The 22,494-nt window shown below is 31.3% G+C and overlaps 1 protein-coding gene and 1 long non-coding RNA gene across 2 annotated transcripts; one reads left to right on the top strand and one right to left on the bottom strand.

The window, feature by feature from the left end:
- Nucleotides 1-2,087: 2,087 nt before the first annotated feature.
- Nucleotides 2,088-15,819, top strand: LOC136989672 (rRNA-processing protein UTP23 homolog). The gene is made up of 3 exons (XM_067287895.1): nucleotides 2,088-2,360; nucleotides 9,367-9,533; nucleotides 15,450-15,819. Exons 1-3 carry the CDS (start codon nucleotides 2,144-2,146, stop codon nucleotides 15,795-15,797), a joined length of 732 nt encoding a protein of 243 aa, XP_067143996.1. The 5' UTR covers nucleotides 2,088-2,143; the 3' UTR covers nucleotides 15,798-15,819.
- LOC136989673 (uncharacterized) lies at nucleotides 15,803-21,771 on the bottom strand. The gene is made up of 3 exons (XR_010882939.1): nucleotides 21,491-21,771; nucleotides 16,130-16,169; nucleotides 15,803-16,058 (listed from the first exon to the last, which is right to left on the bottom strand). It is a non-coding gene; the product is annotated as an uncharacterized lncRNA (long non-coding RNA).
- Nucleotides 21,772-22,494: the final 723 nt, after the last annotated feature.

The raw sequence follows: 22,494 nt of genomic DNA, 5'->3' as shown, positions 1-22,494 counted from the left end.
CAAAGCATTAAACTAAATAACATAAATCACAAAAACATAAGATTCAGTAGTCATATTCCCATGATTTATCAGTCTTATAAATATTGTATTTTATATCATTTATATTTATCAATTGTTCCACGAATCTTCTATTTGTTCTAAAATTATACAGAAATTTATATAATTAATTTACATTTAAAAAGCAATTTTTTAATATAAGATTATATCTTTGTAGTATTCGTGTAGTTAAGAATCATTAAACTTTTGTAAATATAAAAAATAAGCGGCCCACTAATGGCCGAGTGGAGTGGGTTCGCGCCTAATCAACGAACCGGTCACGTGGAATTTACCAGGTTTTCTTCACGTGTCTAACACCTAAACAGGGACCAACTTCCTATAATAAGTCCTCCCGGAAGGCACGCCCAGGTGTTGCGTTGACTTATCTCAACAGTCAAAAACACGTGAATTATTTTATATTTGAATATAATAATACTCATATTGTATTTAATATGTATGTTATAAAGTTTCGTTCCTAGAGAGCTAAAAACAAACCTTATAAAATATCTTATTTACGTAAACAGATTTTATCTTTTTGGCCACTTCCATAAATTACGTAGCTTGAACAAAGTGGGTGGATGTTTCTACCAGCGTTACAAAGCGTTACGCGGAACTTCATACAATATCTGAGGTTAAAAGGTTTTATTTATTTATTTCTTTTAGTAGCACTGATATGTAAATTAAAATATGCATTATAATGAGATATAAAATTATTAATTTTTTCGGTAGGCACCAAATGCTTGTTAATTTAAATGGGTGGGATGACGTTGTGCAGAAGTAAACTAAAAGTGTGGGAGTGTGTTTTTACAGCGTTATGTAATTTATAGAAGTTCCCTTTAAAGTGAATATGTTACAATGTATAAGACATTATTTAAGACGTTGTCACCGTAAATTATACAGTAAACAGCCAATAAAAATTAATTTTACTTTCCCGGCTGTTACACATAACAGAAGGAAAGTATGGAAATCGGCAATCGGTTTTATTTTGTAGCTGAAAATGTATAAAAGTTCGAATTTGGAGTTCAAAAAATGTGATTTAGAAATATGAAAGTACTACGCACAAAAATGGAACGTCCAAAAATCGAGGATAGCCTGTAGTAGAGCATGAAGTCCAATGGCAAGATGGCCGAGGCTGTTAACGCTCAGCTTATCGCTTTGGGTACTCGGGTTCGAGTCCTGAAGAGTAACTATAGAAATTTTTTGAGGTGGTCTGTCTCGGAAGTGTTCTGTTCCCCACCACTCTGCCTTCCCCATTAAGAGCCTGGCCTCAACTACGATGGGTTTAGAAAAAAGGTTCTCTTAGCGTCCACAGGACGGAAAAGTCTAAAATTGAAAAACCGGTAAATTTATTATATCCAACATAATATTAAAAGGATAAATTAAATCTATAAAAAGATTACATTTTCCGAAAGTTTAGCATTTCAGATTTCATGTAATTTATTACATGAAATCTGAAATGTCCCTAAGGTAGGTGTTGCGTTACCACAATTTAACAAAACAAACAAACAGTTAGTTGTGGGTTCGGGCATGGCCGACGGGCTGGCCACGTGGAGTTTTCTGGGTTTTCTTCGTTATTAACACCTAAATAAAGGCCTAATAAAAGGGCACCTCTACAGATCGCCCATGTGTCGCGTTACTGTATACGAATAAAACCAAACTTTAATGTTCTTAATTTATAAAAAAAAAAAAAAAAAATTTGAAATATCAATTTAAATTTATTTTAATGAAATTTTTATAATTCTGTTAAAATGCAGTAACATTTTTAAATAAGTGCAAAAGAAAAAAAAGTAAACTGTAAAATATTTTATTGTTTTATATGTAGAACGGCAGAGGGCGACATCGTATTGAGGGAAAAAAAATACAAGCCCGAGAAGTACTCGCCATCTAGTGGAGATTTTGTAATTACTACAAAAATTATATTTTATTTATTTATAATTTTAGAAAAATGCGTAGTTTATAAATTTAAATTATTTAGTATATTAGTAAAATAAATAAATTTATTAATATTATAAATATCATTTTGTTTTTAAAATAAATAAACTCGATTCAAGATGGCTGCCTGTATTGTTTGACTGTGTTTGTATACGCATGGTTTTAAAATTTAAAAATGAAAATCAGAAGATACAAGCGAGTTCAGCGGTATATGGGATTTTATACGAACAATTTTGGTTTTAGATCTCCTTATCAAGTATTAATCGATGGTACATTTTGTCAAGCAGCTTTAAAATATAAAGTAAATATAAAAGAACAGATGCCAAAGTATTTGAATAGTGACGTAAAACTGTTAACCACTGTGTGTGTTGTTAATGAAACAGAAAAGTTAGGTAAGTTAGCAATTTTTTGATCGCACAGGGGGGTCTATCGTTTGGGGGGGTTAACCCCCCTTCCCCTCTCCTAGAATATTACCAGCAATCAATATATACAGATTTCCACCAACATATACAGATCAAATGTTTTTAAGGATTTGAAATTAACTAAGAAACATACAGGTTAATTTATGGACAGATACAAAAATTATAAGCAATCATACTATATTCCATAAAATGAAGGTTACATAAGCATATGGTTTTAAATGTGCTATTTCTAAGACATATGTGCTTTCAATTTTGCTTCAAACAGTAAAATATCTGTATTCAGTTCAAATACTGTAATAAAAAACTGACAACAGTGAAGCTGAATTAATTAAGATAATACTGATGTAGCTTTTTCAAAGTTGTTTAAAATGTCTGTACGAAAATACGTTGCTGAGCCTGTCGTACAAAGGGACTGCCTTATCCATCCAAAAATTCATTGTGTATTCCAAATTTACTGATATCCAATTTTTACTATGGGAAAGATCTGCAATATTGTTAAGTAGAAGAGAATACACTAAAGCTCTTAGATGTTCCATAGGTAGAAGTAGAAGGAATTGAGATTCAGGGACTGTGCAGGTCAAGATTTAGGTTCTGCATAGCCATTCTGTCTTCCAAGATATAGTAGTTCCTGGAAGATTTCTCCTTTATAGTTGAAGAAATAATGCACAGGCAATTCACAGAACACAGTTAGCAATATTAACGTGATCAGCATCATATAATACATATAGTTGGGTATTGCCTATCCTAATTACTGCTGACACATAAAATGAGTACACCTTTGAAACAATACATTTTAAACTATATATTTACATAAACATTTTTAATTTCAGTAAGTGTAATATGATTATGTATAGCCAGCCCACCATTTTTGTAATACTTCGTTTATTTAAACATGTGAAGGAATTCACATTGATGAATGTATAAAGACAAATTTTTAAGTACAGTGTATTATTGAAGAGAAGTATATACTTGATTTTACACAGTTTTAGTGAGAATTTAATAAGAATAAAAGCATATGTTTATTTTTTAATATATTCAATCACTAACTCAAACTCAGCCTTCTTACTAAATATACTAGTTACATCTAATACACCTTATTGCTGAGAACATACATTTATTACGTATAACTAACGTTTTCGGCCCACTTTATGGGCCATCCTCAGGTTACAGTTGTTCGACTCTAATACAAAATCGAACGCGTTCAAAATTAAACTAAATTAGAACATACATTTTAAATTTAAACAAATAGAACAAGTATAACACCAAATAATAAATAAGAAAATCCAAATAAAACACAAATGTAAATGAAAATAAAATACGGTGACTGGCCGTAAACATTAAGGAAAAATTCTTTATTCTTTAACGCATATATCTATTGAGCCTCTGTATAAGCATTATTATGTGTGTTACTTTTTACCATGTACTTCCATGATGACGGTAACCCCGTCGCATCTTTATAATTTAAACATCTGCCAGACAAACCCGCTCTGTAAATTTCGCATTTCTCCGTTATGGATGACAACGTTGGCGAGTGTACTTTTGCAAGAATTTTGGCATCCTCCCATTGCACAACAGAACCATCGGCTTGCGCAATCCTGGATAACGCTGTTGAACACTTGTTTTTTGCGACATCATACTGGTGCTCTTTAATCCTCACTCTAAGATTTCTATTGGTGACCCCTACGTAGTCCTTATCAATTCCCAATTGCTCATTTTTGTATGGAATCGCATAAACTCCTGCCTGCTCTCTATCGCCAATTCTTTCTTTGTCATTTCTAATCAACCTATATACTGTGGGGGCCCTTTTACATAATATACTGGCGTTTTTGTGTCTCGATATTTGCTTCATAATAGGGAAGAGACATTTATTATAGGTAAACTTTGTGAAGTTACCCCCAGCTTCAGGTTTCTTCTTAGAGTTGCTCTTAGGCTTTACGTATGCTGTTATTAAACGCTCTATAGACCTTGTTTCAAACCCTAACTCCTTTGCCACCATTTTTATTCTACCTAGCTCATCCATCGTGTCTATTATATTCGAACAATACAAAAATGCTCTTCTGATTAGGGCCCTAAATGCGGATAATTTATAAACAGTTGGGTCATTAGAATTTGCCGGAATATACATCGGATCATGTGTGGGTTTGATGTACACCTTCGTGTACAAAGTTCCATTCCTAAACTCAATGCCAACATCCAAGAAGTGTAGTTGCTTGCTACTAATTTGCTCAAGGTTAAGTTTTAAGCCATGCTGGTTAGAGTTCATTTGGTCTAAGAATCGTTGAATCATTGCATCATTATTCCAAATAATTAGACGTCGCAAATGAACTCTAACCAGCATGGCTTAAAACTTAACCTTGAGCAAATTAGTAGCAAGCAACTACACTTCTTGGATGTTGGCATTGAGTTTAGGAATGGAACTTTGTACACGAAGGTGTACATCAAACCCACACATGATCCGATGTATATTCCGGCAAATTCTAATGACCCAACCGTTTATAAATTATCCGCATTTAGGGCCCTAATCAGAAGAGCATTTTTGTATTGTTCGAATATAATAGACACGATGGATGAGCTGGGTAGAATAAAAATGGTGGCAAAGGAGTTAGGGTTTGAAACAAGGTCTATAGAGCGTTTAATAACAGCATACGTAAAGCCTAAGAGCAACTCTAAGAAGAAACCTGAAGCTGGGGGTAACTTCACAAAGTTTACCTATAATAAATGTCTCTTCCCTATTATGAAGCAAATATCGAGACACAAAAACGCCAGTATATTATGTAAAAGGGCCCCCACAGTATATAGGTTGATTAGAAATGACAAAGAAAGAATTGGCGATAGAGAGCAGGCAGGAGTTTATGCGATTCCATACAAAAATGAGCAATTGGGAATTGATAAGGACTACGTAGGGGTCACCAATAGAAATCTTAGAGTGAGGATTAAAGAGCACCAGTATGATGTCGCAAAAAACAAGTGTTCAACAGCGTTATCCAGGATTGCGCAAGCCGATGGTTCTGTTGTGCAATGGGAGGATGCCAAAATTCTTGCAAAAGTACACTCGCCAACGTTGTCATCCATAACGGAGAAATGCGAAATTTACAGAGCGGGTTTGTCTGGCAGATGTTTAAATTATAAAGATGCGACGGGGTTACCGTCATCATGGAAGTACATGGTAAAAAGTAACACACATAATAATGCTTATACAGAGGCTCAATAGATATATGCGTTAAAGAATAAAGAATTTTTCCTTAATGTTTACGGCCAGTCACCGTATTTTATTTTCATTTACATTTGTGTTTTATTTGGATTTTCTTATTTATTATTTGGTGTTATACTTGTTCTATTTGTTTAAATTTAAAATGTATGTTCTAATTTAGTTTAATTTTGAACGCGTTCGATTTTGTATTAGAGTCGAACAACTGTAACCTGAGGATGGCCCATAAAGTGGGCCGAAAACGTTAGTTATACGTAATAAATGTATGTTCTCAGCAATAAGGTGTATTAGATGTAACTAGTATATTTATAATATAGTTTCATTAATTATTTAACTTTTGGAAACCTTGTTTTCTATCCACGTATTCTGTTATTCACCAAGATGTCAGCACAGTGAGTTTTATCACTGCGCTGATATGTCGCTTGCAGAGCAATCTCAAAACACTTACAAAATTTCATTAGAGAGGTCGAGAAGCGCTAGCTTTTTGCTAAGACAACGACGAAGTATGGCGGCTTTACGTTTGACTGTTTAAATTGAACTAAATAATCAAAATTTTCTTTTAAATATTGATGAAAGAATTTATGACAATTTTCAAACAGATAAAAATAAACATATTTTTAACTTTGGTCTATCTGAAAGAGTTTGACAGGTGTAATTGTCTCTTTTTGTCTTTGTATGTCAGATACGTAGACTGAATTTCTTACTTATCTTATTTGTATCTTGATTTTAGATATCAAGTAATAATATAATAATTAGCAATTGTAGAATTTTGTTAGAATTTACAGCAGATTCTGAACAAATATTAAACATTTAGAACAGATGCAGTGAAAATGCGATCCATTTTTATTAGCGGAATGCTAGCTGTTGTGTTCCTTCTAACACGTCAGCAGGAAGTTAAATATTTTACATATTCGCTAGTGGATAGCAAGTGCTACGCTGAATAATGGAAAACGTGGTAAACATGATGTAGTGTATTAAGAAGCACTTGACTTCACAACATTTTTTTTTGTAACAACTCCATTACCTTGGCCGAGATGCATTTTTATCATAGCTTTTCTTCAGTTGGCATGAAATATAAATTATAAAATGACACCAAGTACAATTATAAATATAATTCCTTTATGTCAATTTGACATATCTATTAACATATTGATTAAAATGTCTGGGTGTACTATAGATTATCCCCTATGGAATTTCAGGATTTTGATTATATATTTGAACTCAGGGGACCAAGACAACTTCAACGGTACTCTATTTTTGGACCGGAGACGAAAAATAAAAAAGTTATCATACTTTTTCACTTACCATACTTTTTTAATGCTCTCATGAAGACGACACCATAGTTGCTAGTACTGCCATCTGGCGGTAAAGTCTGCAAACCATGACGTCGGACTACGGTCATCTCCAGTAGGGTTAAACATGCGATACGAGAGCGAAGAGAGCGATGCAACTTCCGATCATCGCGCGATTGCCATTTCGGTTAATGTTACTTATGGCAGCAAACGTGGCGGCCGTTCCGACTGTTCGTGCTCTCGACTGACCTCCCGGAGGGGAGCCGCCGCAGGCCGCCATGTGCTAAACGTCACTAGTTATTGATTCACGGTAGTTATTGAACAAAGTAAAAAAAAAAGGGGAAACGTCTACTAAAGGCAATTTTAACAGCAAGCGACGCGACTCCCGTTCTCAATAGCGAGGCCAACTTAGCGGAGAGAGCGACGCGACTCCCTATCATTGCGTGATCGCCGGAAGAAAGTATGATAACTTTTTTATTTTTTGTCTCCGGTCCAAAAGTAGGGTATCGTTGAACTCGTCTCGGTCCCCTCAGTTCAGATATATACTCAAAGTCCTGAAATTCCATAGATAGTAATCTATAGTATCCCCAAATGTCCATTAGATCTCAAAAATCTTCATGGTAGAAAGTGAAAAAGATCTTGATGGAAGTACAAAACCAACATTCATTTATGCAAATTAAATTTATTGAAAGTTTAGAATATGCATTGCTCAAAATACCTTAATTCTATCTCTATTATTGCTTTCTTCCAGTTCTCCACTTCCATGCATGTAGCAATATTCCAACCTTCTGACATTAACCTTGTATTTGGTTGTTACAGTGTATTGTATACCTGTCACTGTATATACCTATTACATTTGCATGTTTACATTATCAAATTTTGTTAAATTTTTTTTACAATAACTTTTTCTAGTTTAATCCAGTCTGTTTATTATTCATACATTTTCTTTAAATTTTCTACAATTGCACACCTGAGAACCCTTGTTTAATTCCAATAAATCCTGAATGTAAAAATGGACTGACATTTTTGATTCTTCTCTTTCTACACATCTGCATACCACACTGGGATAATGATAAAATAAGACTCTCTACAACCAATAACCAGTGTGAAGTACAGCTAAGCAATAAAAAAACAAATGTTTTCATAACACCTGGGTTCTTCAGGTTTTCATAATTCTAAATGAGCTGGATCTTCCAAATTTATTCAAGAATATAAAATCGAACAGTAACATGAAAAGTTAGAATAATTGAATTTATGTGCATGTGTTCCCTGTGTCATCTTTGAATACTTTACTTCACAGTGATATTTAGTGTTCAATCTTATTTAAAGGTGACATGGGGAATGCATGCACATAAATTCCGTTATTCTAACTTTTCATCTTACTGTTCAATTTTATATTCTCAAATGAATTTGGAAGATCCAGCTTATTTAGAATTAAGAAAACCTGAGGAAGAACCCCAAAGGAGTTAAGTGATGAGAATGTATCCAAATAAAAAGACTTTTCTTTAAAATTTTAACATGCTAAATTCTTTCAAATTTATTTGAAATTAAAAATTTCAAGAATTATAAGATAGGTCAAAATACATGTTGAATACCAGGAATATATTAAAAAGCTTGGTACTTTTGGTTAACGGGATGCCAAACGATATATACTGCACATTGTTGGGTAAGATTCAAGCTCTGAGATAAGGGTTTCACACCACCCCAGAATTGTTGACCCTTTGCCAGATATTCTTCTCCAAAGGTCAGTTTTTTAACAAATATCAGTCTACCATCTTTTCTACATGCTTTACATATAGACATGCACCTTGATGCTCGCTATTGCTCACACCTCAGCACTTGGGTGGGAGCTCACCCTAACACCTTCCTAAAACTATATAACATCAAGTAGGATACTTGAAACTGGCAAAGTTGTATGGGCTAAATTGTTAAATGCAATAGTCTACTGGTGTCCTGTTAACTGAAAAGAACCAAAAGCTTTGTTGATATTGATTTTAGGAACTATTTATCTGTCTTTAATAATATATCAGTATTTAAGAATGTCCTGGACCCAACAAGGCATCTGCATCCACCTGTCCACAAGTTGAACCACTGAAGTAATCCAAGCATTGAGTTTATATTCAACATGCTCTGATATGAAAAATTTATCAAAAATCCTATGGCTGAAGGAACATGTTAGCTATTTTCATTTCTTTAGGTTCAGAATTTCTTAAACCCTGAGACATTATTAAAGACAGCAGAGTAATCACTAAGAAAAGATTGATGCCACCAAAGTTTTAGTGTGTTCCTAGTGTTGAACATGTATTTTGATTTGTCTCATAATTCTTGAATTTCTGTTAAAAAAAAAAGTTTGTTTACTCCACAGCATAATGTTAGTTTTTCACTCTCATATATAATTTACATTAGTTTTAATAGAGTTCTAATTTGAATGACTTATATTTGATTTTACTTCATGTTTTCAATTGTTGTTTTATAGGTCCAGCTATTTATGGTGCTATGTTAGTGGTAAAACAATTTCAAGTAATAAAATGTGGACATGAGAAAAATCCAATATCTGCCTCAGACTGTTTATTCAGTGCAGTTAAAGAAGATAATCCTGATCATTACTTAATAGCTACACAAGATCCAGAGCTTAGTGAAAAGGTAAATAAATTTAGGTTAATTATTTAAGAAATCTGTATTACAATCATAATATCTTCAGTTATTTTCTTAAAATCGTGCACATAAATGGAAATACGTATTAATATCGAACACAAATACAAAACCTAATAACTTAAATTGTGCTAGTAATATTATCATGTCAAAGAATAATTGATTACATTTAAAAGAGATAGCTTCTCAACTTATTAAGTAAAAAGATCATCTCCACATATGAAAATTGTTTTGGCCTGTCACTGGTGTGTTGAAATGATGGAGAAGGAAAATGAAAACAAAGTTTTTTGTTTAGTAAAATATAAAATATAATTATGACTATACAAAGCTGGAACTTTGTCTTGTCTTTAATCCGCCATTCACACCATCAGCAATCCTTTAAAATTCACAGTCTCCTGGAGGCAACCTTTCTTTTGAGGCTCCTGCCTCCATAAAAGAATGTAAAACAGGTAAAAAGCATCCTCTGGTGTTATCGCCACAGTTAAATTATTACATTTTAAAGTAAGAATTAAATACAGAACATGGCCGTCGTAATTATATTTTGTAAAAAGTTGTAATTATATTTTATATTTTACTAAATGTAAATAAACGCCGGCCATGTTCTGTATTTAATTCTTACTTTAAAAAGTTTTTGTATTTTTGTGATATTTTTATATTTTTAAAACAAGATTCTACTGTACGTACATTAATTTCAGTATGACCAATCTTCTATATTTCATTTATAATTTAAAAGAATAACAATAGTTGCATTTATTGCTTTCTTTTTAATTTAGCATATGGATTAACCGTTAAATGTATGTAGAACTAAATCTCAGAATATCCTTAAAATATCCAAATGTATCTAAAATTTGTTAGAATAACTTTTGTTTTTGCACTTCATTCTTCTGTTACAGTTTCAAATTATTACAAATATCACAATTATTCTTCATATTTTAAATCTTTAGCTAAAAATATTTGCTTACATAAGTTTATTAACTTTTAATTTTCCATTGTTTTTTTTGGAAAAGTTTAAAAATTCACTTATACTTATGAGAAGATATCAAACATAACAGTATTGGGAAATTTATATTATAAAACCTAATATCAAAATTTAACTTGTCTACATTTTCTATAAAAACTGAATTCACAGAAAATTTTTATCGTATTATTTTAAAAGAGACAATAATGACATTTCATTTTTTGTTGTTTGTTTGGCTAATTGTTTCATTGATAGTTTTTGAGTATATGGATACATATCTCATAATCTGTAATTATATATGTAATGAATTGATAAGCAAAATTAACTATCATTACACATAGCTTTTGTATGTATGGTATATATTACACATGTATAAAATACCTTATAGCTTACCCATATAGCCAAATAGAAAACCCATAGTTTAAGAAGCCTTGATGTATATCATACACAGAAAAGAGTATGGTATAATCAGGACTTCTTAAATTACACAGGTCTGCAAATTTAAACTAATAAACTGTTTGGACTTTGAGATGTGATTTTTACTAACAACTATCGATACAACTAAAAACAATCTCTTAAATGTTTCCATCATGCAAAGTTTTGATACAAAGGCTTTACAAAGTTTTGTCAAAAATTTATAAAAGCATATTATATAAATATAAAGGTACAGAAATATAACATAAGCCACTAATTAGCTTTGGTGATTATCAGTTTGCCCTAAAACTGCGTTTTGTGGACCTTCTCTAGGTTCTGCGTCTGGAATGTCCCTATGTATCATCCAACAGTAAACCGCAATCATACTGACATTCCACTGTCCCTGCTATATCCTTTCCGTCTCTTTAATGTTCTGATGGAATCTTTCGTCTTGTTCTTCACTTACAGTCCCTAGATTTTCAGGAAAGTAATCCAAGTGCGAGTTCAGAAAGTGTACCTTTATACCCTATTATTTCAGAAAGTGTACCCTAATATGAGCCTAATCATATTGCAGCCCAGTTCATGGTACTTAATTAACAAGTTCTCTACTATTTCTTTATAATCGGGATCTTTATTGTTTCCTAGAAACTTTGAAACTATTGTCTTAAATGAAATCCAGACATTCCCGTTCATTGCAGAAGTTTCGTGTCTGATATTGATTTCCTTATATCAGGTCCTGTAAATACACCTTCTTTTTGCTTCAGACAAGGCTGGAAACTTTTTGCATAAATACAAAAAGCAGTCTTCATCCTTTGGCCTTTATGAACTGTTTCATTAATCCCAGCTTAACCATGCAGGGGTGGCAGCAGCCCTTTCTCTGAGTTCACCAAGCTGCTCCTCACAATATTCTTTATGCCAAGTTGTAATTGTTTTCTAGGTGGCCATTGCTTTTTTAACAACATAATTAAATAAATTATGGCTACTGAAACATGTCACTAATATGGGCGTGAAATATGTGAAGAAAGCATCTATTTATCCAATAAAAATGGTTTTGTAGAAAAATCTTACGTGATAGAGAAAAACTAGTAACATTTTTGCTGCATACTTCCTTAAGTTGGAAAATTGATGTATTTATTAATATTTTGTCCAATTCAGCCACACAAAATATTAATGTGGGCCGTGGGTTGCCCACCTCTGCCATATGGGATTGTGACGTGATCATATCGTATGTAACAAAATTTTTGGGTTAAGAAAACTGTTTGTGAAGGATGTTACCTCAATTCAAAATGTTCTGTCAGATTCTCCAGTCATTGGTTAGCAAATGTTCACAGTGAGAAAATGCATTCATACATCTTTTCTTTCCATAATCTGCTACTACTATTCAAGTAAATCTACTCCCCCAATTTGATCTCATTCTACTGCCATTTTTTTTCAAACTTTGCACTGCACATGCCATCATACGAGTAAAAGCAGCAAAGTTTTGTGCTCTTATAGAAATGTAATAGTTCATTTAATAAGTATAAAATTTGTAATACTTGAGTTGTATATTGTGGCTAGGATTTCTCATTCCCGGTTTTTTGCTTGTCCCAGGATTCCGAGATAAAAGTGAATCGTTTCCCAACATCCCGGGGAATCCAGGGATAGAACTAATTATTTTTAAGATATACAAAATATTTTGAAATAAAATGATATAATTATTTTTCATTTTTTAAAGTAATTTAATACGTTCTGCAACCTCCAAAGTCATATTAATAATGCTGTGTAAGATATATATTAAAAATTACCTTTGAATTATGTAGAAATTTTCACAAATAGAAAAAATTCATTAAAGTTTGCTGGAAACTGCATACAACAACAACAAATGCTTTGAATTGAGTTGAAAATTAAAAAAAAAAAAAATGAACTTAGATCAAAATTCTAACTGAAAAGGTAATTTTCATTTTTTAAATAAAACGTAATACAAAAATATTATTGTAAATTTTTATAATAAGATTCTAAAAAGCAGAGATGGCCGATACTTCAATCACTCGATCTGATTCTTATTTAACTAATGAAAAGTCCTGCTACCAAGAATGCCCTTTCCGATTCAATTCATGTGGGTGGAATCGTCTTTAATGCGTTTAAGGGAAGACGGATGTTACGTGTTTTTTCACCCGTAGCCCGGAAGATTTCTAGTTTGTTTTTGAGATTGTAGTACTTCTTTTGTTCTCTAGTATTCTTGATCTGTCTACCTCAGCTGCTTTAATAGTAACATCAAGCTTATAGCTCGATAATTTGGCAGTTCGTTTGTATTTAATAATCAGGTTTATGAGGAAAAACTTCATACTTGCAGACTTTGTATCTTGCCCAATTTGCACAACCTGGCGTTACACAGTTATTGAAGCTACTGGGCATGGTTAAAAATTAAGACATTACAGGTTGTGACAAGTAAAGAATTTTTAGAGTCCCACCACAAATAAACTATGTATTGATTATTGACCATTTGTGACATGCCATAACAAGCAAAAATTTAAAGAAACTTATAAGTAGGTTTAAAATTAATAAATACAAATGTATTCTGACAGTTTGAGTTAATTATACTTTCTATTTGCAAAATTTACTCAACCTTAACACAAAATAAGAAAAAAGTGAATTTTTAAGAAATTGAGAAACCCTAGTTGTGACTAAGGATAGCATTTTACTGAACTTTTTGAATTCTCAAGAATCTCAACATTTCAAAAAGTGATTGTTTATAAAATACTTTAATTAATTAGAAAAAAATGATGCAGAAGAAACCATACAAAGTAGAACTAGAAGATATAAGATTGTCTCATATTTATCTTTTTAAATAAATAAAAAATTAAAGTTATTATACAGGTATACCTTTCCTTATGTCGGTAATTGGTTCCAAGAGAGGCGACGTAAGTCGAATTTACTTGTGTAGTTACGACGTAGGTCGAAACTACGGTGGAAAACGCCAATAATGGGCACTTAAAGACCGCTAAATAAAACGACAACACAGAAACACAGATATTTTCATGTTTCGTTCTCTAGGATTTATGATGATTATATTAACATTTACTGTAAATGTACATATTTTAATATGATTTTATGTGCTTTTAAAGCTTTTCTTCTTTTAACGCAAATTCAATATTTGTGGCGGACAGGTGTAAAGTCGAATAAAATGACTTAAACTTGATTTTTCTTTTTCCATATACTTTTTTGACAAACGACATATAATCGAGAAGGACGTAACTCGAGGTATACCTGTATTTGTTTTTACATGTATTAAAATTTTTATTAAAGTAACTTATATATTTTATGTAAAATACACAAGACAATTAATTTCTAGTTTCCTATTTAAAAAAACTTTAAATAAATTAACAGAAATTTTAATAGAAACCTACTTATTTTTCTAAAAATTTCTCAAGATTGTTAAGAATTTTTCTCTGCTATTATGAATCAAAAATTTCTTGTAAATCTCAAGATTAAATTCTTGAGCTCAAAACACTAATTGTGACAGAATATTTGATTTTAAAAATTGCAGTGATTTCCTTCTTTTACAGAAAACACAAGTGTTTAACTGTAGCAAATAAAAACAAAAGTCCTTTTATCAAGTAGGCATATCAGTTTTGAATGAAGACAAAGCAATTTGGTCTTCTGCTTAGATGGACAGGTTTTTATCAGAGGAGTCAGAGTTCATTACACCTAATTAATGAAATTAGTCAAGGTTCCTGCGAAGGCAGACCTGAAAGAGTACTACTGGTTCAGCTCCAGGTTGGCCAGCCTTCAGGTCCATTGAATCTTTAAAGAGGGAAAAATCAGGTTAAAAACTGTGTAAAAGTTGTTTTGAAATTTTCAAATTGTAAATCAAATTAATTTTTACATTACATTTACGTTATTTGTGTGTGGCGATGTCAGAACATTTTGCTTTTAATGTAACACTTACAGGTAAAAATTATTGAAAATAATATAAAAACAAACTAAATCTGTAATATCTGTATTCTGTATATAACCGAAGGCTGTTATTCAAAATTCAAAGAATAGTTGCTATGGGAGCAAATGAATAGCAGTCTCTTCACTTTTGGAGTTGAAGTCTTTGTATTTCCTATCCCTATGCAACGATGTTCCTTCTTCTTTTTTGACTGTTTCCATGAGTTCATGCCGAGTCCACACAGGAAGTTAACTGGCGTTCCTTTCAAGGAACAAATTGTAGATCCCACAGACGACCTGGTGTGACCTAATTACAAGCTGCTTCTTTGTAGAGTTTTGGTTTCAGTTTTGGTAGGGACCTAACATATTGTTTTTAATATATATACAGATGAATTTACAAATATATGCAGGTTGTAGAGCTGTTTAAAACTTTCAATATATCATTAATTTCTGTATCTACTAGGATCATAGATATAAACCTAGTATGGTATAACTAAAGGAAATTTATTTTTATAATTAATTCTAATATTTTTAAAAAATAGGTTAATTTAAATATTTATCTAATTTTATATATATATATACTTTAAAAATTATTTACAAATTATTATTAATTTTTCTTTTAGGTCAGAATTATTCCTGGTTGTCCACTTTTATATCTTAAATTCAATGCAATTAATTTGGAGAAGCCGTCGGAGATAAGTGAAGAGGCTGCAGATACTTCAAAAGAATGTAAATTGAATCCTTCTGCTCATCATTTGGCTGTTTTAGAGAAATTAAAACAAGATCTTGCATTAACCGATCGGACAAAACGTAAACGCAAGCGTAAGAAGGGACCAAATCCACTAGCATGTAAGAAAAAAAAGAAGAAAAGAATTCAAGATTCAGATCAAAATTTGACAAAAAGAAAAAGAAAGCGTCACAAACGTTTGAAAATTGCTAAACACGTTAAAGTACAATTATTAAATGCGTAATAAAATTCAGATTAAAAAATTATATTTTTCAGAACTTTTTATATATTTTTACATATTCAAAATTCATGGCATTAATGTATTTATAAAAATTCATAACATTATTTCTTTTTTCCCCATACTTTCTCAAATTCTTCGGGGTTTGGCTTTTGAGTCTTATAATTATTATTTTCTATTCTAGCTTTTGTTTTATCTTTTTCAGAATTTAAGCTTTCTCTAGATGAATTTCTAGATGTTGACTTAGATGGATAATATCTCTCTTTTCTAGAAAATAATAAGTAAATTATTTATTGTTCTTTTAAATTTCTTTGTAAATAAAAAATAACACAAAATACCTGGTAATATGGACATCGGCTTTTACTGGGATTGAGCGATCTAAAATTGAAAAAATACATATATAAGAGATGGTAAATTTGAGACAATACAATAACAATACACCACAAAAAAATAAAATGAATATAATTAAAATTACATCTTGTTACAACTTTTTTTATTTGAATGTATCAGTTTTCGTTATTTATGATAATATTTTTTCGACTTTATTGTATAATCCACTTTGTAGCGATCATATTATAAATCATAAGCATTGAAATAGTAATATCCACAAGGACAAGTTGAATTCATAACAAATTTGAATAGAGCTAGGTCAATATACAGTAGAAACTCCCATCAACCAATTTTGATATATATCATATATATGTAAATTTATAGATAATGAATTTCATTTCCAAAGTAGTTCCACAATTGAAATTCGAGAGCTCGGTGAATCTTTTTAAAACATTTTTTAAGTTAAACAAATAATGAATTTAATTCATTACTCTATAACTATTTTTTAAGTGGACAGTTATTTATTTGAGTTGGCAGTACACCTGGCTGTGTTCAGTAATGCAGAACATCTAAATTAGAATTCTGAGTGGCTTAGTGGGCGGAGCTAAGAATGTTCTGAGCATCATCAAACGATTATTCTTAGACAACTGGGCAAAATGGTGGACGAAGTTAAAATTATGTTTGCAACGATTGTCGCAAACGAACTGGTCGAAAAGGATGAAGTAACCAATACAATTATTCAAATGAAAGTTGTGTCAGATCATGATAAAATTAATGAAGCGATTATTAATTGTAATCAACGAAATGGACTGTTGTCTTCCGTTAAAATGTATTCAGAATCCGACGTATGATAATTTTACGTTTTGGAAGTCATTTTAGAATGAGTTGATGATTTGAATGAGAGAATAAGATTGTAATTATAATAAAATATGTTTAGTCCAACATGAGCAGTCATCTTGCAAATCATACGAGACAAAAACAATGATGTCACTAGTGGAAGTTAGCATAGACAAAAGAAGCTGACTGAACTAGCTAGAATTCTAGCGGTGGGAGGAGTTGAGCACTAGCTAGAAACGAGTTCAACATCGCAGCGTAACTACACTCAGCAAGAATTCTGTGTTACTGAACATGGCCCCAAATATAGTAGTTGCCATTTGCTCCTATCACACATCATTCATACAGCTGACATTTCATCGAATGATTAAATTAAAATACATATATAATTGTTTATTAATAAAGTTATATGTTGTTTTTATCATTCGTTGAAACAGTAATAATAAATAAAATATTAGAGTCTTGTTTCTTCTGTCAATTATACAAATTTATAACAAAAAACATCAATGAGATGTGAGGGCACCTCAAAAAAATTTTCCTTGTTAAGGGCTCCACTTTACTGAGAAGTTTGGGAAATGCTGGACAAATGAATCTTACACACTTTAGTAATACAGAACAAAAAACTTAACTATTATGGATACTTTCTTAAAGGAGAAAATGTATTCTCTTGAGTTTCTGTTATTCATATACAAAGGATGGCTATTAAGCAGAAGTGTATTGTGCTGTATTATTCTTAGAGAAAAAATTTCTATAATTAATTATGCAGTGGATGAAAGTGAAAACATCAAAAAGTTTTTCTTGAGTTTGTGTTGTCAAATAAATGTAAAAAATGGGAGTTCTATTATCCATGGTTCTTAATTACCTTTGTAACATCCTCTTCACCATTATCTTGGATAATGGAACTGCTAACTGTACTGTATATATATATATATATATATATAAATGAGAATAATTGTTTATTTGTTTACTATACATCCAGCTGTTTGACTAATTGCTATGAAACTTGGTAGTTACTTTAACATACTTCTAACATAGATAAACTGAAAACTTCTCTCAGAATCACTGGGAAGGATAATGAAACCACGAGAACAATTTTTAATTAAAACTAACGTTTTTGACCATAATCATGGTCTTCCTCAGGCTTTTGACCAGTACAATTCGATTATGGAATGCGTCAAACAATATGTTTAAATTATTTTAAAATTCTGAACATTTAAAAGCTAGAAGATAATTTTAAAATTCCAAACATTTTAATTTAATTAAAATTTGTCGTTACTGGGATATAGTAAGATTCTCGTGGGTTGTAGATAAACTTGTCCATACCACCAAATTAAATTCTGTCTAAATTCAATTTGCTGATTTTACATGTATCACCATTTATTGGCAAGAAATTTTTAAAAATATTCTAAATATAATTCACAAAAAAGGATATAGTTAAAAAAAATTCAAATATATTCACTTAATTACTGCAACAATGATATATTATGAAGTAGCCATGCTATATCATTACTGCAACTGGTAGAATACAACCGTCATCTGCATGGAGTCAAAGTGTTACACTACTACAAAAACTATATAAGTATTTAATATTCCACCTCTAACAACTGATTTTTTCATTTCCAAATGGTACTTTCTTAATTCTAATAAGTGCCCACAAGTGGCTGAATGGATAAAACCACTGAACAACCATTAATTGGTTGTGGGTTTGTGCATTCCCAATGGGCAGGCCACATGGCGTTTTCTGGGTTTTCTTCACATTAGTAACACCTAAATAGGGGCCAGTTTCCCATATAAGACCTCACAGAAGGTATCTGCCTTGGCATATTTCCCACACGTTGCATGGCCATAACCAAATAAACCAAACTAATTCTAACAATTTTTCTATAAACTCACTATTTACAAGAACATACTTCCCATGCAGTTTATAGGTATACTGATAATGTTCTTAAAATGGGTTTTATCACATATATTTTTAAAATTTATGATTAACAATGCCAGTGTAATAATTACTACAACATATACTTTATAAACCTGGGCAAAGCCAGGTGTAACAAGCTTGTAATATAAATTTGAGCCTAATTTGATGCAAATTCTATAAGTCAAAAATTATATATGATTATTATAAACATCACTCTCTCTTATATTTGAGTTATTTTTGCTGTGAAATTTTCTTCTATATGAAATTTTAAATACTAAGCATTAGAATTATCTGAGTAATAAAAGAAATTGGCTAACTATGATGAAGTAGATTTATTATATACTGTATAAGCTAGAAAGCAGGAGATTTGTATGTGAAACAAAGTTGGCAAAAATATAAAAAACAGTATTTAGATCAAAAAAGTTAGATGAGATATTGTAATTTATCTTAAAAATATTGTGATAACTAGACAGTCAACATCATCACCAATTGTTACATCACCTACATCAGTGGTTTTTAACTAGAGATCCTTAGTGCTGTAACTAGGGCAGTGCCAGCGGTGCCCAGGCACAGGGCACAGAAATGACCTGGAACAAGTTTTGGGTCATAGTTTTGGCATAGTTACAGAAACTTGCACCGGGCGCATAAAAGGCTAGTTACGGCACTGGGGATCCTCAGATACCAACAGGTCTGTTGAAAATTTTCAGGGGTCTGTGGGCTTGGAAGGATAAAAATCAACATTTTTGCATTTTTTATTTTCACCAGAAATTTAAACTTTGTTTTCACCAGAAATTTTGTTACAGTTATTTTAAATTTATATGTACTGTACAGTAGAGTAGTTATCTTTAGTTTGTGTTCATTTTTCAGCAAGTGTTTCAGTGAAATGTCATTTAAAATTATTCTGTTTTTTTCTTTTTTATATATGATTACTTTCTGCCATTGAAGGCATTTGATATACATTTTTACATTCATTTTTATGATAAAGTAACAAAACTGACTGCTTCATATCAAAGGTATGCTATAACACCATAAACATATGCCTCCTTTGGATATGCCCCTGCCTAGTGGGTGTTATTAAAAAGACCCTCTTATTGCCTGTAGGCAGAACAAGAGAGGGAAGAAAAGGCATAAACAAATCTGGATTTCTGACTAAGCTATTATATATTAAGAGATAATTTATTAAATTATTGTAAATTAATGTTTATGCTAAAAAGAATTTTTTATAACCTACGATTATTTTCAAATTTTTATCTGTTTCCAACCAAGACACTCTTTTTAAACCTTATTATTTATTCCAAATTCATTCTAACCTCATTTAAATGTTTTTAAGACATCACAAAAACTGTATTAAAAATATATACATATATATTTAACTGAAAAGCTGTTATTCCATAAATAAACTAAAATATAAACATGCTGAAATAGGCCTATGAAGACATTAAAACTCTTTAATGTTTTAGTACGTTTGTATCTTTGGTGGAGTCATAAGTGTGAACAGATTCAACGAACATTTATACATATAAAACAATGAATTAGAACAAAATGAAAAAGTATTACATAATGACAAATTTCAAACAGATTTAAATCTATTTTAAAAAGTTAAATATCTAATATACATATAACTAGATCAAAATTCTTAAATAATCTTTTCAGTAATTTTAACTGGAGGTCAGCTAATAAACAAACTACAGTACCTTTTTCATACCAGGAGTCAATTTAATGTGAAAAGAAATAAATTAGACATTTCACTCTTGTCATTTATATATTATTTTTTATTATGAATCATCTAAAATAATTTTAAAACAAATTATATTGCTCTAAAACTAGCCAAACTTTTAAACTTTTTAAACTTTATATTATATATACATTTAACTAAATAAAGTTTAATTTGTTATTTTAAATTTTCAAATATTTGTCATAATACAATAGTAAAATTTTGAAAAATTGGTTTCAATTTAGGCTCACTTAAATGAGAAAGGAAACATTTGCATGTTTTAAAAAACAAGAAACTTTTTATAGAATTTATTAATTTCATTTAGGATAATAAATCATAAATTAGTTAACAATAACAGGAAGATGTTGATTTATATCAGATGCAATTTAAATTAAAACATTTCTTCTCTTTAATAATCATAGTGAATTAAATATTGTATAATTTCTCTCTGATCAATATTATTTTTACAAGATGCAGTTATTAAACATATATAATAGTTACATGTAACTTTTATATTATTAAATATCAAGTGTTAATTTCAGTATTTTATAATTAACCAAACTATTAACTTAGAAAGTTTACAATTTTAATGTTAATTTAGCTTCCTATTAAACATTCTGACAAGTTTTTTTTATTAATTTGTTTTTTATTCTACTATACACAAGTGGTCCAAAGAAAGGAAAATAATTAATTATATCAGTAATTATTATACCAAGAAATGTTAAGATTAAAAAATAATTTGAAAACATTCAGAAATGACTAAATTGTTCAAAGAAAAGAAATTGATAACACGAAACGAACACTAAAACTTTATGGAAATTTACATATGGTTATAAAACACAAACTGTTACTACTCATTAACATAATTTTAAGTTAATTAGTTGTGTACTTGCCAGTAATTACCTGTAGTATCCATTTTCCTCACTGACAGAAACAACACAACCAAACCCGTTATATGTGATATTGCGACATATGATGCAATAAGTTGTAAAGGAATGCAATGGAAGACCGGATGCTGAGGTCATCCTCCAGCTCTGGGATAGGATGGAAGAAAACCACACTCCGAAGGATCAGAGATGGAATTAGGGAGGCAACAATTTTTTGTTACAACGGATATACCCGATGTTTATGTCGCCCCAGTAGGCGGAACATACAAGACTTCACGTCACACAAGAAACAGAGCACGTTGTTTGGTTCGTAATTAGAAGTAAAAGGTGCGCGTGCGTTTGAAAAACACAACCGATAGCTTTATTGGAACGAAAGAAAAGAGGGTTGAAGTTACTTTTACATCATTATGTAAATATTTGTATATTTAAAAGCGATCAGGGTCAATCAGTTCACACTACGCATTGACCAAATTCTTGCAAATAAGGTCTGGAATTATATGATCTCTAGATGTGCAGAAAACTATAAAATTTTGAATATATTTTGACTGGTTTGAATTCGTAAGGATTTTTACCGATTTTTCGATCTGACACGTGACAGCTTCACTTTCACGTAATCTATTAGTAGCCTCTTTTGTGTTGTACGAAAATTTGTATTTCGATATGTTGGCCTCCGTCCCGTCGTCATGCAAGTGGACCACTGAATAGCAATGGGTAATGTTTATGGGTAAATTCGGCTTCTAGCTGTGGAGGAATGCCGGTCGTGGACGAGCTTGATGGTATCCCGGTGAACGCTACGTGCCAGACCTTTTCACCGGGCGTCACACCGGTCCTACACCGTACATCGGGGTTAGGGCCATCATGTTCGATCAGCGGATAGCCATGGTGCACATTTCAGGTATTCTGACAGTGGACCAATACGTCACACGAATTGTTGGGCCTATGGTTGGTGTTCTAGCAAGACAATGTCCGACTGCCCGTCGCAGGGTAAACTCTCACCAGCCTGAATGGAATTTATATCTT

The sequence above is a fragment of the Centruroides vittatus genome, unplaced genomic scaffold (genome assembly GCF_030686945.1).
Source record: "Centruroides vittatus isolate TY-2023 unplaced genomic scaffold, ASM3068694v2 scaffold_752, whole genome shotgun sequence".
NCBI lineage: Eukaryota > Metazoa > Arthropoda > Arachnida > Scorpiones > Buthidae > Centruroides > Centruroides vittatus.
Note: the sequence above shows the minus strand (reverse complement) of the source record. Positions and strands in the feature narration are given on the sequence as shown.